This window comes from Oryx dammah, unplaced genomic scaffold (genome assembly GCF_014754425.2).
Source record: "Oryx dammah isolate SB20612 unplaced genomic scaffold, SCBI_Odam_1.1 HiC_scaffold_25, whole genome shotgun sequence".
In the NCBI taxonomy this organism is placed as follows: Eukaryota; Metazoa; Chordata; class Mammalia; order Artiodactyla; family Bovidae; genus Oryx; species Oryx dammah.
In genome coordinates, this window is record NW_024070209.1 from 72,778,045 (window position 1) to 72,795,175 (window position 17,131).

At 37.4% G+C, this 17,131-nt stretch overlaps 1 protein-coding gene across 3 annotated transcripts in view; it reads left to right on the forward strand.

Annotated features, from left to right (window-relative positions):
- The window catches only part of ASXL2 (ASXL transcriptional regulator 2), a 114,265-nt gene that overhangs the window by 34,725 nt on the left and 62,409 nt on the right, over nucleotides 1-17,131 (forward strand). For 2 of the 3 annotated variants that reach the window (XM_040224474.1, XM_040224477.1), the window contains exons 2-3: nucleotides 5,495-5,577; nucleotides 10,947-10,949. In XM_040224474.1, coding sequence (XP_040080408.1) covers nucleotides 5,495-5,577; nucleotides 10,947-10,949 — 86 coding nt within the window. The remainder of the gene's footprint in view (nucleotides 1-5,494; nucleotides 5,578-10,946; nucleotides 10,950-17,131) is intronic. The other variant, XM_040224476.1, reaches the window with a different exon arrangement.

Genomic DNA, 17,131 nt, shown 5'->3' on the forward strand with positions numbered 1-17,131 from the left:
TCAGTCAACAGAAAGGGCCCAGTTCTTTTCCTCGACAGTGTCTATCCTCATATCGCTCAACCAGCGCTTCAAAAGTTGAACGAATTGGGCTTTGACTGATTGTCCATGACTGAAAGTTTTCCTCATCCAGCATTATTCACCTGACCCCTTGCCAACTGACTACCAGTTCTTCAAGCATCTTGACAACTTTTTGCAGGCAAAATGCTTCCACAACCAGCAGGAGGCAGAAAATGCTTTCCAAGAGTTCCTCGAATCCCAAAGCATGGATTTTTATGCTACAGGAATAATAAACAAACTTACTTCTTGTTGACAAAAATGTGTTGATTGTAATGGTTCCTGTTTTGCTTAATAAAGATGTGTTTGAGCCTAGTTATAGTGATTTAAAATTCATGGCTGAAACTGCAGTTACTTTTGTACCAACATGTATGGATGTGAGAGTTGGACTGTGAAGAAAGCTGAGCGCCGAAGAATTGATGCTTTTGAACTGTGGTGTTGGAGAAGACTCTTGAGAGTCCCATGGACTGCAAGGAGATCCAACCAGTCCATTCTACAGGAGATCAGTCCTGGGTGTTCTTTGGAAGGAATGATGCTAAAGCTGAAACTCCAGTACTTTGGGCACCTGATGTGAAGAGTTGACTCGTTGGAAAAGACTCTGATGCTGGGAGGGATTGGGGGCAGGAGGAAAAGGGGACGACAGAGGATGAGATGGCTGGATGGCATCACCGACTCAATGAACGTGAATCTGAGTGAACTCTGGGAGTTGGCGATGGACAGGGAGGCCGGGTGTGCTGCAATTCATGGGGTCGCAAAGAGTCGGACACGACTGAGCGACTGAACTGAACTGAATAGTTAGATATGGCTTTGGCTGCATATAACAGTTCCTTAAATGATTTGGAAGTTTATTCTTCTTCCCTCCAGCCGTCTAGAGGTGTAGTTAGTCCACCATTCTTAGGGTGTGTCCTTGTCTGTATGGTTCAGAATGATTTGTCTTTTTCATTTTCAAGACAGGGTTGAGGAAGGGCCAAAGAGGGATGTGTCCATGACTTTTGAAAATCTGGGTTGTAGAAGTCACTCTGCCCCACATTGTGTTGTCCGGTACTTGCATTCCACACCTAGATTTGAATGCACGTTTTTTTCCCATCTGTAGCTATAGAATATTCAATTGTGTAAATATACTGGTTTTCTTAATATCTTTTTATTAGATAAGAAACCTTTAAACTTTTTTTTTAATTGAGTAACATAATGAATATTTTCTTATATTATCAATAGTTTAAAGTTGAATAAAGTTGAATTTGTACACTGGATTACGTGTACATATCCATTTCATGGCGGTGTTTTATTATTGCCATGTTTTTGCTGTCCAAAGTAGCAGGGAAAAAACCCATTGAAATGTGACTTTTTTTTTTGCATTTGATCGTTTGTGAAATCAAGCATCCTTTGTTGTTTCTTCCATACATTTTAATTATAGGATGTTGAATGTGTACATAAAAGTCAACAATAATATAATGAATATTTTTGTACCATCTTATAGTTTCTATAATTATTGACTTATAGCCTGCCTTGCAATACTTAATCTCTATCTAAATTTCCTCGTTATAACTTTGAAGCACATCTCCAACATCATATAATTTTATCTGTAAGTATTTCAGTATGCAAATGTTACTTTATGTTTTCTGTTCAGTTGTTTTAATTCTTTTATGAGCTATCTGTGTCCATGATGTATTTTTCTCCATTTTTAGTATTTTTATATGATTTTAATATATAGATAGTAAATACAGGTCCAGTTTTCTGTTATAGATCTTAAGTTGGATAAAGGTAGTAAGTTAAATTTAGGGCATGTTAATTTTGAGATGAAACATACAAGGTTGATATTTAAAAGCAGCTATAAACAGACTGTGCTGCTGCTTTTCATTTATCAAAATGGGAGTGATTGAAGAAGTCTTGGGAATGGATGATTTTATTCAGGGAGAGTTGGAGTGAAAAAGAAAAGCTCTAAAATGATACTTGTGAAATATTTAGGGGGTGGTCACAGAAAAAGACTGGAGAAGGAAATGGCAACCCACTCCAGTATTCTTGCCTGGGAAATGTCTTAGACAGAGAAGCCTGGCAGGCTACATGATCCATAGAATCTCAAGTCAGACATGGCCTAGCAACTGAACAACAGAAAGACTATGGAGAAACGTTTTAGAAAAAAAGAGTCTGGAGAGAGCAGTATCCTAAGAGGGAAAGGTTAATAACATCTGATGTAGCAGAGAGGTCATGGAAGGTGTAAACAAGTTTATTTGTTGGATTTTATGGTTAAGCAAATGAGGAAGGAGATGCAGACACAGGACACAGTGCGCTGTAGGCTGCAAGATAGACCTGAGTTTGAATTATGACTCCCACTTAACCTTGCTGTGTTATGTTTGGAAATTTGCTTAGTTGTTAGCAAATTTACGATTTGTTATCTATAGCAATAGATAACTATCCTGAGGGTTAGTTATCCCACTTCTTAAATGGGAGTAATGATGCTTCCCTTTTAAGATTGCTGAGACATTTAATTGAGAGAATGATTAGCACTTGTTTGTGTCTTCTTTATAAATGATAGTTGCTGATATCACATCTTGATACCTTAGTGGCTGATCTGAGATATCTGACTTCAAGTGATATCTATTATATAAGTCTTATATCTGTTGTTTGTGATACAATTGCTGTGCTAATTGATAGCTCCTTTGATAGTATAATGTAGGTTACTTCAATTTTAGCTTTCACTTTCATCCACTAATTGCCAAGGGTTCCAGGTTAAGAATGGAAAATGATTCAGGTAAAGAGAGTTTCTGCCTAAAATTTGTATAAAAAGAAGAGGAATACAAAATTGACTTATAAGAAAGCAATTTAAAGCAAGTCTGTTAGTGGAAAATATTCTTCATTTTCCTTTAAGAATATCTTAAACTCTTCATTCTTAGAGGATATTTTTGCTAGACAGGAATTTTTAAATTACGGTCCTTGTTTTCCAGCACTCAAAAATGTACTTCACTGTTTCTGCCTTTCATGGTTTCTGATGAGAAACCCACATGAGTCACTTGAATTGTTGTTCTCCTAAGTGAAATAGTGTTTTTCCTTGGCTGCTTTGAAGATTTTAAAATTTTCTTTGGTTTTCAGTAATTTGGTTGTGATATATCTGTGTATAGATTTCCTTGAATTTATGTTGTTTGAGATTCACTGGTTCTCCTGAAATTGTAGGTGTGTATTTTTCACCAAATTTGCTAAGCTCTTGCTGCTGTTGTTTATGTTTTGTGCATGCTCCTCTTTATTTTCTCATTTTGGGACTCTTGGTGACATGCCCATTGACTCTGTTCATCCGTTTTTTTGTTTTCTCCCCCTATAACTTTTCTCTCTGTCAAATTGAATAGTTTCTGTTGCTCAGTCTTCAGGTTCATTGATTTTCTTCCTCTGTTACCTCCATTCTGCAGTTGAACCCCTCCAGAGAATTTTGGATTTTACTTTGGATTGTATTTTTTAGTTTTTAATTTTAATTTTGTTTTGTACACCACACAGGTACACACACAATGGTATAATCAACCTTATTTTTTTAATTTTCTCACTTCAGTCGTGTCCGACTCTGTGCGACCCCATAGATGGCAGCCCACTAGGCTCCCCCGTCTCTGGGATTCTCCAGGCGAGAACACTGGAGTGGGTTGCCATTTCCTTCTCCAGTGCATGAAAGTGAAAAGTGAAAGGGAAGTCGCTCAGTCATATCCAACTCTTAGCGACCCCATGGACTGCAGCCTACCAGGCTCCTTTGTTCATACGATTTTCCAGGCAAGAGTACTGGAGTGGGGTGCCATTGCCTCCTCCGATAATCAGCCTTACTTCTTTGCTAATACTTCTATTTTTTCCCCCCAAGAATAGTCTTCTCACTTCTTTTTTTTTTCCCTCTTACTTCTTGCAGCATGGTTATAATAGCTGCCTTAAAATCTTTACCTGAAAATTCCAGCATTTGTGTCATCTCAAGTTTATTGTCTGTAGGTTGTCTTTTCCTTTGTTGAGTTACTGTCTTCATATGTCAAGTGATTTGGGTTTGTATATTAGACATTTTTTTCCTTTTGTGACATTTCTGTTGCAGTAAAACTTTGATACTGACTCATTTGAGTCCTATGGAGAATGTTTAGGAATTGGGGGTGCTTTTTAAGCAGGCATTTGGCCTTTTCGGTTCAGGACCCAAGTTTCGGCCTAACCTCTGTGCACTAAAATTCTAGTGTCTAGTTTTTAAAACTTTTGTTTCTGTCTGTCCTGCATATGCACCACTGAGTGCTAACTTTGGGAACCTGATAGTGTGTTTAGGGTCGTGTCCACATATGCTTAGTTCTTGGGTGACCCCAGGAGTGTTTGTCGATCTTCTTGGTGTCACTTTTTGAGCTTCTTTCTCTTTGCAAGTTTCCTGATACTTTCTGGCTCATAGAGAACTTTCTTCCTAGTCCTATGGCTAAATAACTCATGTATTCATTTCAGCGTTTTGCTACACACTTCCACAGCTGTATCTGCCTTTGATGCCGAGCAACAGGATGGTAGAAAAAGGATATAAACCTTAGGAATTCCCACCACATTCATAGGATTGGAAGGAATCCGCTTTCTTGAAGTTTTAGGTCCCTGTCCAGTCACTGCTGGTATCATCACTGCCACAGCTGCTGCCTTTGAATTGCTTGGGAGTGGGGTCTGAGAGAAAGGGAAAAAACCAAGAGGATCTTCCTCGCCTTTTGGGGCCCCCTTGACTGCTTTTCAGACAGAAAAAGGGAAGACTTCTTTTTGAAGCCATTTCTGTCTGCACTTACTGTGCAGTTCTGAGTTGGGGCTGCTTTAAAGTCTGGACTGAGTGATCCTAGGGGAAATATAACCAGGAAACTCACTGCTGAGTTAGTAGTACTTCTGGTTTTGGTTTCCTCCTCAAAACCAACTGCTTCCATTTTCAGAGTCCTCAGATAACTAGCTGCTCCATGTACTCTGTCCAGGTTTTTAGTCATATTCAAGAGGAGAGACAGGATAAACTTTGCTTATATCCTCTTTACCAGAACACAGATACTGTTTAATTTCATTATATTGTTCATTTATTTTGGTTAAGAAATTACTGAGCATCCAAAATATACTAGACTTTGTTTGGAAATGTAAAGGTGGATACTCTTTCAGCTATTTCCAGTAAGTCTACAGGTAGTTATGTTATGTGGGGTTGGAGGCAGAGAGTAAGCATAATTTCATATTATGAATTCATAATAATTAGTAATCTTTTTTGACTCATTTCTGCTTCAGGATTTGTGACTGAAGAAAAGAATGTCCTATTTAAAGAATGTCCCATTAATTTTTCATTTATTATCCCAAAATTTAAGGGATGAAAATTCTCTGGATTTGTATGTGCTGGATGAAATTAATACATAGCTATAGTAAGAATAAGAAATATAGTTTACATGTGTAATTATAAGAATTTAAGTAAATAATTTGTTACTATATACTTGTTTCTCAGGTCTTAGAAAAATATCCCAATACACCCATGAGTCATAAAGAAATTCTTCAAGTTATCCAGAGAGAAGGACTAAAAGAAATCAGGTGAGTTATTTAAGTGTTATTTGTAATAATTACAATACTCAATTAGAATATTTTGTAGTATATAGCAGTCTTCAAAGATTATTTAGTAATAATTGCTTTATTAATTTATAATTTATTGAATTCAGATCTTTGGAGTTTTCAGTCATAGCACAGGTAAAAAACCAAAAGTAAGAAAAAATTTCTTACAAGACAGCTGTCGCCACACCCATGCACTTTAATTCTTAGGAAGCCTGGAGCCGTTTTCATCTACATCTTTTCATGTAATAAGCTTGGTCATTAGCAAATAAAAAAATACTCTAAACAGTTCAGAGAGTGGTAGATGTAGTAGATTTAGTCTAGGAAAAAATAACCTTGGCCAAAAAGAATTGTGGAAAAAATATATAAAGCAGTATGTGTTTTAAGTAATAGTCTTATGTTCAAATAAAACAGCCAGGGTCAATTATTATAGGACCAAAGATAAAACACACTTTAATTTCTAAGAGCTTTATTATATTACAGTAGGACATAATAGTCACTTCGTAGTGAAGACCCTCTGTCATCAAGAAATGTTAAAGTTATGTTCAATATACTTTATATGTTAAGGCAGAAATCTGGGTGTCTACATTAGAGACATTTTCATTAAGAGAAAGAGGTTGCTGTGCTACTAGTTGTTCTCAGTCAGGGGTGAAGTTTGTGTAACGGCCATAGGTTAAGTGTTGAGAATTTTGGGGGACTATTTTTGATGATCACCATGACTAGAAAGGAGGGAGCACTATGGTGATAACGAGAACAAAACAAGGGTGCTAAATGTCTTTCATGCACTGTGCTGGACAGCCCTTCACAGGGAAGACTTTTTCAGCTGTCAGTGGCGTTGCTATTGAGAAATGGTGAGCTATATTGGAATATTTGTAGATGGATTCTATATTTTTTGATGAATAGCCATTGCACATTTGAGATTTTTTAATTCTTACTGTCTTTAACATGAAATTCCAGATTTTTAAAGTTGACTCTTTTTTAGTAATACAGTTAAAAACTTTGATATGTGGCCAAATGTCAGTAGGTTGGGGACAAATTAGCTTTGTTCTGTTAATATTAAATGTGAAGTAAAAGTTTATCTCTGAGTAATTAATATGTCCCTAAAAAAATATGTGAACATTTGTAAATTAAACCATTAAACTGTGTGAAGAATGAGTCTTTAAACATATTTCTTGTAAATTATTAAAAGATTAATCACTCTTAATTTATCAATGACATTATTCAAAAGTTTTATTTGAGTTTGACTAGACTGACTAGATTAAGATTAAAGCATAATACTCTAATCCTAGATATTTGTATAGGCTACAGGAGAAAATGATAGTGATTTTAGTTACTTTGAGAAACAAATTCTGCTAAGGCATTTAATATCTTTTTTATGACACTATAGAATTTTCTAGAATAGGAATAAGCAAGAGATATCAATTCTTTTCATAAAATTAGACTTTTGATACACACTGAGGAAATAGACCCGGAAACCTGGTATAAAGAGATCAAACTCTTAACTATGCCCTAGGTCTAAATGACAATTGCAGGATCATCCATCTCTAACATAGTAAGGCTCTGTGGCTGTAAACTTGTCATTATTTCTAGAGAGTAGGCAGAAACAGTGAATAAGAAAGAATACTAAATAAGAACAGAAGGGGGAGAAAAAAGGAAGAACTTAAAAAAATGTAGCAAGATGGTGGAGTCATCAAAAATAGCTTCTGGCTTCACTTAGTGACAACTTACAAATAGCTGTTCTTGATTAAGCTATTGTGGTAATACAGTTATGTGACCACAAAGCAGTACTTTTAAAGTCACCAGTGACTTCCATTGTGTTCAGTTCAGTTCAGTTGCTCAGTCGTGTCGGACTCTGTGACCCCATGAATTGCAGCACGCCAGGCCTCCCTGTCCATCACCAACTCCCGGAGTTCACTCAGACTCACGTCCATCGAGTCAGTGATGCCATCCAGCCATCCCGTCCTCTGTTGTCCCGTTCTCCTCCTGCCCCCAATCCCTCCCAGCATCAGAGTCTTTTCCAATGAGTCAACTCTTCACATGAGGTGGCTAAAGTACTGGAGTTTCAGCTTTAGCATCATTCCTTCCAAAGAAATCCCAGGGCTGATCTCCTTCAGAATGGATTACGGAACTTATAGTTTTTCCTGTCTTACTGTTCAGCATTATTTAACACAGATGACTGCTATTAATACTTCCTTCTTGAAACGTTTCCTTAGTTGAAGTATCCACAGACATTCCTAATTTTCTTTCTTCCTCTGTAAACTTTTCTTCTCAGTTCTTTTGCTTATTATCTTCTCTCCAGCTCAAGTGCAATTTTGTCCATTCCTGTAACTTTGGAGAGGGGTCACTTTTGTTAGTTTCCAGTTTTGTAGGGATGGGCATTCCCACGTAGCCTTTGTACATGCTGACCCCTGTACTCAGTTAACTCTTATTTTTTTCAGGTGTCAACTTGAGTATATCTTTTTCAGAGATCTTTGACTTCCTGATCTATTAATAGATCACATTTTCCATTTTTAGTTTCTGTGTTCTTTTTTCATAGGACTTAAGATTTGAAATTGCATATTGTTTTGGTCTTAAAATCATGTATCTTCTCTATAGCTTACATTAAGCTGGTAGCTCCATGAAGGCAGGACATTATCTCCGTCCACTTGGCATTCTCCTTCCCCTCCCCTATCCGCCCCCCCCAGGTTTGGCACGTAATACACATTGCTAACCTACTTGTTAATGAGTATATGAAGTATCAGTGATTGGAAGGTCATATTCACATGTAGTTATAGCTTACCTTCTTGCTGCATGACGTGTCACATGGTAGGTAGTCTTAACAATCTTTAGACCTTTTAGGTAGGTTATGAGATGAAATAGATACTTTGCTTATTGAAGCTGTGCTCCTTTTTAAAGTTCTACTTTCATTCCTTAATCCTTAATACAAGCTTTTCCACTTTTTCCATTTTCTTTCTTCCCCCCATTTTGAAGAATCTTGCTTAATTTTGGTTATTTCCTACTATATTGTTTCATTTTAAAATATATTAAAATGGATGCTGCTCTAATATCTGTCAGCAGATGAATGGATAAATAAAGTGTGGTATATACAGTCTGTGGAATATTGTTCAACTTTAAGGCGTGAGATTCTGATATATGCTACATAGATGAACCTTAAAAACACACTAAGTGAGAATATGTATAATTGATTCTCTGAACTATATATACAAGGAAAGTAACACAATATTGTAAATCAACTATAATACAACAAAAATTTTAAAAAAGAATATGAAAGAATGTATATATATATAGATAGATAGATATCTAAACACATGTTGAGTGAAATAAGCAGACAGAAAAAGGCAAATATTGTACAGTTCCACTTACATGAGATACCTAGAATAGGCAAACTCATAGAGACAGGAGATGACATAGAGGATACCAGCAGCTGAGAGTAGGGAGAATAGGGACTTACTGTTTAATTGGTACAGAGTTTCTCTCTGGGATGATGAAAAGTTCTAGAAATGGATAGTGGTAATGGTTGCACAACATTGCAAATCCGCTTAATGCCACTGAATAGTACACTTAAAATGGTTAAAATGGTAACTTGTATATTATGTATATATTTTGCCATAACCAGTCAACAAAAAGAAGTATTAAAAATGAAGTGATTGGCTTCTGGTTGAGAAAGATTGTAGTCCCTTTGAGAAGTTAGGTGGTAAGATTGAAAATCATTTACCCAAAGTATGGAATTTTGAATGAATTAATTAGAAACATGTACAGTATTTTAGAATATTATAACATTTGAATTAAATGCTCCTTATAACTACAAAGCATGCCAGCGCTTTAGAAAACAGAAAAAGAACGTCCATGAATTTCCCCCTCGCAATAACTTATGATTTCATGCATTCCATTTTGTTTGTTTTTAATTCCTAAGTGAATCCCGTTTAAAGATAGTTTCCCAGGAAGGTCCCAGGGAAGAAAGAAGATATGGATTTTGTTGTTTCAGGTGAAAAGAACATTTTGAAGTGTTCTAAAAGTAGCTTAGTTCTGTTGAGAACAGATAAGAAGATGTGAAAAGAATTGGAATAACCTTTGGGAAGAAGAAAAGATAAAAAGTTTTTTTAAAAAGAAGAATTTGGAACTTTTAGGTTGTACCAGTTATTGGTAATTTAGATAGATGCCCTGTGGTATTTGGTCATGTTTTAAAAAAAGTTTCTGTACTATTTGCCAATAAATAGTTATTTCAGAAAATTTTAAATGGTTTTTAAAAATTTGTTGTGACTTCTCACTTCCTTGTTAAATTTTTCATGCCTAAAATACAGCCTAATTGTTTTTTCTCTTAACTTACATAGGAATGATAACTGGGCAATAGTTCCCTAGTCTTGAGCTCTTTGACACAGAATTGCTTGTTCCAAAGTTGAAGTTCTGTCAGAACCTTTACAAAAAATTCTGTAAGCTTTTAATCATTTGTTTTTACCTATATCGTTTCCTTTTTAAAGTTAGTATTGTTCACTGAGTAAAGATTTTATTTATTGGGTTGACTTGGTTGAAAAACCCCCATTCTCACTTTAGCTAATGGGTTCTAGATCATGCTATACATTTATGTGACTCTAAATATTGAAAGAAAAATAGTTATTGTTTTCCTCTCAAGACACTACAAATGAAATCAAGGATTTGGAGAGACATGTATCCATTTGAGAGACATGATACCATTTGACTACTTCAGTTTCTAAGAGAAATTATTCAGGGTTTTATTTTATCTTGAATCAGTGTAACTTGTATAAGCAAATGGCTGTCCTTAGCCATCAGTATTTAAAATAGTCTTTCAAACACTTAACATGTTTCCTTTTTGTCTGATGATGTAGATTTTCCAGTTTACAGGAAGGCTAACTCAGTGCTCCCCTCCCCTCTATCCCTCTTTTCTCCTCACTGGAGTCAGTACTTCCTGTGATTGCAAAGTATCCCATCAGGCATGCATACAAACCCCAGAGGTAATTCAAACTCCAGCCTCCTGACTATACTCACACAGCTTCTCGGAGCTGTTTCTGGGCCTTGGGGCATTCTTTTTTTTTTTTTTTTTTTAATCTTTTAAAGTTAGGTGTGTGAAAGATCCCTATCTTTGAGTTATAGTTCTGTAGTTCTCAGAGTCCAGTCAGCAGACAGAAGCTACCAATACATGGTTTAACAGGGAAGTTACGAAGTTAACTGTTAATTAACTGATAGATATTAACTGGTAACCAAGAATTAACTATTAAAAGGTAAAGATAACATAGAAGAATACAGTAATTACAGACTTGGGAAACAACTGTAGAACTAAGGCAGTGTGCCCTAGAAAAGAATAACTTCCCTGTTCCCAGATTCAGCTCTCCGTGGAGAAGGTGGGGCTCTGGTTCAGTGGATGACAGAGTTCTCTGGTGCCATAGCCTGAGGTGGCATGTCAGAAGCCACCTTCTGGGTACTAAAAGAACTTGCTGGAAAGCCTCCTGCTGGGTGTTCAGCTGGGGAGCCAGCTGAGCCACCAGCAGAATTTTCTGGGGAGGTACCTTTAGGCTTTCTGCTGAACGTTGCTGAAGGGTGAGCCACTATGGAGTGTCCCTCATATTGTTGGGTGCTGCAAGCTTAAGAAGAAGCAGGCTAGAGTACACTAAAACTAGAAAGGAAAGACCCCAGTTTTTCTTTTTGCAGTGTCCTCCCAGCACTCTACTGATAAAACTTAACATTGAGCCAGCTGGCAAAGGAGAAATGTTTCTAGAATCCAACTTCATTATCACAGAGAAGGGCAAAGAAGGTTGGATTTGGAGCTAAAACTCAATAAATCAATAACTGGCACAGAAAGCGTCAGTAATTTTTCCTGAATAACAGGTCATTGACTGGTCCCTTGTACCACTTTTGTTTAATTGATTTCTTTCCATCTGTACCCCAGCTAAACTGGTATAGTGCTGTTGCCTGTTTAGGATCTGAAATTTATCTGTACTCAAGACATTAAGCCATCATTTATCCTCATCTCTTACGAAAGAATCTTGAAATCTTTCAAAGTCAACTGAGATATTACCTCCACAAAGCTGGTGGCTTTTTCCTCAGTTCAACATATCTTCCCTCTCTCAATATTTTTCTTTTTTAAAGATTTGGCATGCAGGATCTTAGTTCTCGACCAGGGATCAAACCTCGAGGGGAGTCTCCTGTTTTGTTCCTGTTATTGGTGATTTTTATTTTCTCTTTTATCTTTGTCAGTCTTGGCAGGGATTTGTTAATTTTTTTTTTTTTTTTTTTAGCGACCAGAGTTTTGTTTCTTTGCTTTTTCTCTATTGTTACTGTCATTGTTTTTCCATTAACAAAAAATCATTTTATGACTATGATGAGGATATGGTCTCTGTTGGGATTTTAAATGTTCCATACATGCTTGAAAAGCCTGTGTATATGTTTTCTCCTGGTTCGGGGGTAGAGTGTTTGGTAACTGTAAGGTCATTTTGGTTAATAGGGTTGTTCACATCTTCTATACCATTACTGGTTTTTCTATTTGTTTTATTGATTATTGAAAGAAAGGTGTTGAAGTTTCCAAGTATGGTATGTCTTTATTTCTCTTTTCAGTTATTTAGTTTTTTGCTTCAAGTATTTTGAATATTTACTGTTAGGTGCATATACATTAAGGGCATTAAATTCTCTTAGTTGACCCTATTATCATTCTGTAATTACCCTGTTTATCCCTGGTGTTATTCTTCTTGTATGTTTATAGTGGTTGCTCTAGTGATTATAACATATACCCAACCTTTCACAGAATTCTTAGGATTAATATTTTACTGTCTTTAATAAAATGTAGAAGCCTTACAACCATTTAGGTCCCTTTATCCACCCTCTGTCTGTTATAGTTGTCATATGTGTTAACATCTCACACATGGACTTCCCCACCAGACAGTGTTGTTATTTGCTTTCTGGCCATAAAGAGCTGAAAGACTATTTTTACCCCGATGTTTACCATTTCATTTGCTCTTCATTCTTCCCTTAAGTTCCACATTTCCTCCAGTATCATCTCCCTTCAGCCTGAAGCACTTCCCTTTCAGTATTTCTTTAAGAACTGCTCTGCTGGTGATGAATTCTTAGTTTTCCTTCATTTGAGAATGTCCTTTGGGAGGGGTAGAGCAGGGGAGGCTTTCATTTTGAAGAATTTTTTTGTTGGATACAGAATTTGGTATTGATAGCTCTTGTATTTCAGTACTTTAAAAATGTTGCTCTGCTGCCTTTTTACCTCCATGGTTTTTGGTGAGAAATACATGCTTGTTTCAATTATTGCCCTCCTGTAAGTAATACTGATACACTGTTTGCTCTGGTTGCTTTCAAGATCATTTCTTTTTGCTTAGTTTACAGCAGTTTGATTTTTTTAAAAACATATCTAGGTGTGGATTTCTTTGTGTTTAAATCTCTTTAGCATTCACTGAGCTTCTTGAATCTATAGCTTTATATATTTTGCCAAATTTGGCAGATTTTCAGCCATTCTTCAAATCTTTTTTCTTCACTACATTCTTTGTCTTCTTCCAGTGTCACGAGTCTGCTCATTTTCCCTCAGCCTTTTTCTGTCTGTATTCCAGATGGGATGATTTCTGTTGCGCCTCTGTCACATCCTCTGACACTTTGTTCTGCATTCAGCCACTGAGCCCATCCAGTGAAATTTTACAAATTTCTGATATTATATCCTTTAATTCCACAATTTGTGTTTCTGTTTTTCTTTTTTTAAATAGTTTTTGTTTCTTTGCTGAAAACTTCTGTCTTCCCATTAATTTCAAGTTATCTTTGCCACATGGATATAGTAATAATGCTTTAAAGTTTCTGACTGTTAAGTCCAGCATCTGGGTAATCTCAGAATTAGCAACTGTTGATTGTTTTTTCCTTGAGAATATGTCACATTTCCCTGAACCTTAGATTATTGAGAAATTTAAGGTAGTATTGTGGATATTTTGAATAATATATTGTTTTAGGTTCTGTTTTTCTTCTAAAAGCTTCTGTAGAATACTGATTTCTTTCTTTTTTTTAAAGTAAATAGCCCAACTAGTCACAGACTACATGTTCTCTCTTCTGTGTTAGTTTGATAATCACTTCATATTTTAAAGCCTTTGCTTTGCTGTTTTGGATCTGTTCCTTGTTAGTCTGAGATGTGAGCAGGGATTCAGTTCTAAAAAGCCTTTGCTGTGTTGATGGGGAATGTCCTGTGTGCACCTCAGAGATGAGCCCAGGCCTTGTGAGGGAATTAGGGGAGTCCTTTCTCTGGTTCTTTTCTCTTAGGAATTCCATACCGCACAACCCATTCGTACAGTTTTACTTATCCTCTACAGTAGGACATCTCCTCAGCTAGGTCATGCTTTTTAGTCAAAGTGGTGAGAAATAAACCCCAGAAAACTCACTCTCTGAGAGGTTACCCAACTGACGTTAGAGTATAGTCCACATGACTACCCTCACTTATTAGACCAACTACATAGTTCACAGATTTCCTTTTTTTTTTTAAAAAAAGACTTTATTTTTGGCTGCACTGAGTCTTTGTTGCTGCATGTAAGCTTTCTCTAGTTATGGTGAATGGGGGCTACTCTCTAGTTGCGGTGCACAGGCTTCTCATTGTGGAGCATGGATTCTCAGCATGTGGGCTCAGTATTGTGGTGCACGGGCTTAGTTGCCCTGCAGAATGTGGAATCTTCCCGGAACAAGGATTGAACCTGTGTCCACTACATTGGCAGGCGGATTCTTAACCAGTGGATCACCAGGGAAGTCCTCACAGATTTCTAAGACCATTCTCAAGGCTTGGTGATTTGCTGAAAGTACTTGTGTAACAAAATTGTTAAGCACTTGGTTTTGAAAGGATACAGATTAAGATTTGTCAAGGGAAGAGACACACAGAGTCAAGGTGTCCAGCGCAGAGCTTCCAGTCATCCTCTCCCCATGACTTAGGATAACATCAGTGTGTGACACTAAGCAGAGTATTGTCAACCAGGGAAGTTCACTTGAGCCTTGGTGTCCAGAGTTTTTATTTATTGGGGGTCCATCATGTAGGCATTATTCAGTTTTCAGTGTCCAGCCCCTCTAGTGGTCAGCCGATACCATGTGACCCAAGCCCCTGCCTTAAATCACATTGTTGGTATGTATCAAAGCCCCTACTCCAGATTGCAGTGTTTCTATGTGGCTGGCCCTGATAGGGCCTAGTGATTATTTCTTAAGCCAAGAGCAAGGCCAGCCTTCTGTTCAATTCAGTTCAGCCGCTCAGTCGTGTCCGACTCTTTGCGACCCCATGAATTGCAGCATGCCAGGCCTCCCTGTCCATCACCAACTCCTGGAGTTCACTCAGATTCACGTCCATCGAGTCAGTGATGCTATCCAGCCATCCCGTCCTCTGTTGTCCCGTTCTCCTCCTGCCCCCAATCCCTCCCAGCATCAGAGTCTTTTCCAGTGAGTCAACCCTTCACATGAGGTGGCCAAAGTACTGAAGTTTCAACTTTAGCATCATTTCTTTCAAAGAAATCCCAGGGCTGATCTCCTTCAGAATGGACTGGTTGGATCTGCTTGCAGTCCAAGGGACTCTGAAGAGTCTTTTCCAACACCGCAGTTAAGAAGCATCTATTCTTCGGCACTCAGCCTTCTTCACAGTCCAACTCTGACATCCATACATGACTACTAGAAAAACCATAGCCTTGACTAGACGGACCTTAGTTGGCAAAGTAATGTCTCTGCTTTTGAATATGCTATCTAGGTTGGTCATAACTTTCCTTCCAAGGAGTAAGCATCTTTTAATTTCATGGCTGCAGTCACCATCTGCAGTGATTTTGGAGCCCCCAAAAATAAAGTCTGACACTGTTTCCACTGTTTCCCCATCTATTTGCCATGACGTGATGGGACTGGATGCCATGATCTTCGTTTTATGAATGTTGAGCTTTAAGCCAACTTTTTCACTCTCCTCTTTCACTTTCAATCAAGAGGCTTTTTAGTTCCTCTTCACTTTGTGCCATAAGGGTGGTGTCATCTGCATATCTGAGGTTATTGGTGTTTCTCCCAGCAATCTTGATTCCAGCTTGTGTTTCTTCCAGTCCAGCATTTCTCATGATGTACTCTGCACAGAAGTTAAATAAGCAGGGTGACAATATACAGCCTTGACGTACTCCTTTTCCTATTTGGAACCAGTCTGTTGTTCCATGTCCAGCTCTAACTGTTGCTTCCTGACCTGCATCCAGATTTCTCAAGAGGCAGGTCAGGTGGTCTGGTATTCCCATCTCTCAGAATTTTCCACAGTGTATTGTGATCCACACAGTCAAAGGCTTTGGCATAGTCAATAAAGCAGAAATAGATGTTTTTCTGGAACTCTCTTGCTTTTTCCATGATCCAGCAGATGTTGGCAATTTGATCTCTGGTTCCTCTGCCTTTTCTAAAACCAGCTTGAACATCTGGAAGTTCACAGTTCACGTATTGCTGAAGCCTGGCTTGGAGAATTTTGAGCATTACTTTACTAGCATGTGAGATGAATGCAATTGTGCAGTAGTTTGAGCTTTCTTTGGGCTTGGAATGAAAACTGACCTTTTCCAGTCCTGTGGCCACTGCTGAGTTTTCCAAATTTGCTGGCATATTGAGTGCAGCACTTTCACAGCATCATCTTTCAGGATTTGAAAGAGCTCAACTGGAATTCCATCACCTCCAGTAGCCTTCTGTGGGTAACGGTAAATTCTATACTGTATGATCTCATGTGAATTAGGTTTTGACTTCCCAGCGTGCCAGCTATCTTAATTTTCAGTGTTTTAAGTAGCTACTTTTTAAAAATTGACATACAGTTCACATACCATTGTAGTCTACATTTTAGAGCATACTGCTCAGGTTTTTTTTTTTAAAGTTTATTCACCCAAAACATTTTCATCATCCTGGAAAGAAGCCCTGTACTCATTAGCTGCTACTCCCCTTCCTTGTCCCCTGCAACTCTCCCCATGTTCCAGCCCTAGGCAATTAGTAATATGCTTTTTGTCTCCATGGATTTGCTGATTTTGGATATTTTGTGTAATGAAGTTACATATGTGGTCTTCTGTGACTGGCTTCTTTCATATGTAATGAATTTGAAGCCTCATTCATATGGTAGCATTTATCAGTACTTCATTCCTTTGTTGCCAAATAATATTCCATTATATACATATGCCAGATTTTATTTATCCATTCATCTGTTGATGGATATTTGGTTGTTTCTACTTTTTGGCTATTATGAATAATGTTACTATGAACAAGTAATAATGTTACTTGTACTCATGTACAAGTTTTTTTATAAAAGTTGCTTTTTATATTTTTGTCTACAGTCCTGGTGTAACAGGCAGATAGGCTGGCTGTTGTGGGCCTGCTTTGTCCTCACCAGTACCAGAAGTCCTAGTCAATTTTAAATCATGAAATTGGATTGAGCTTTAAATTCATGCAATCTTCCATGGTGAACCACAAATTTCAAGTTGGAGAATCCTGGTGTTTTTCTTCTTTGGCTTTGATTGAATTCTAGATTTTGGTGTAGCCTTTGTTTTCCAGTCATTTTTAAATTACAGTAAGGAGGGTTGTCACAGTT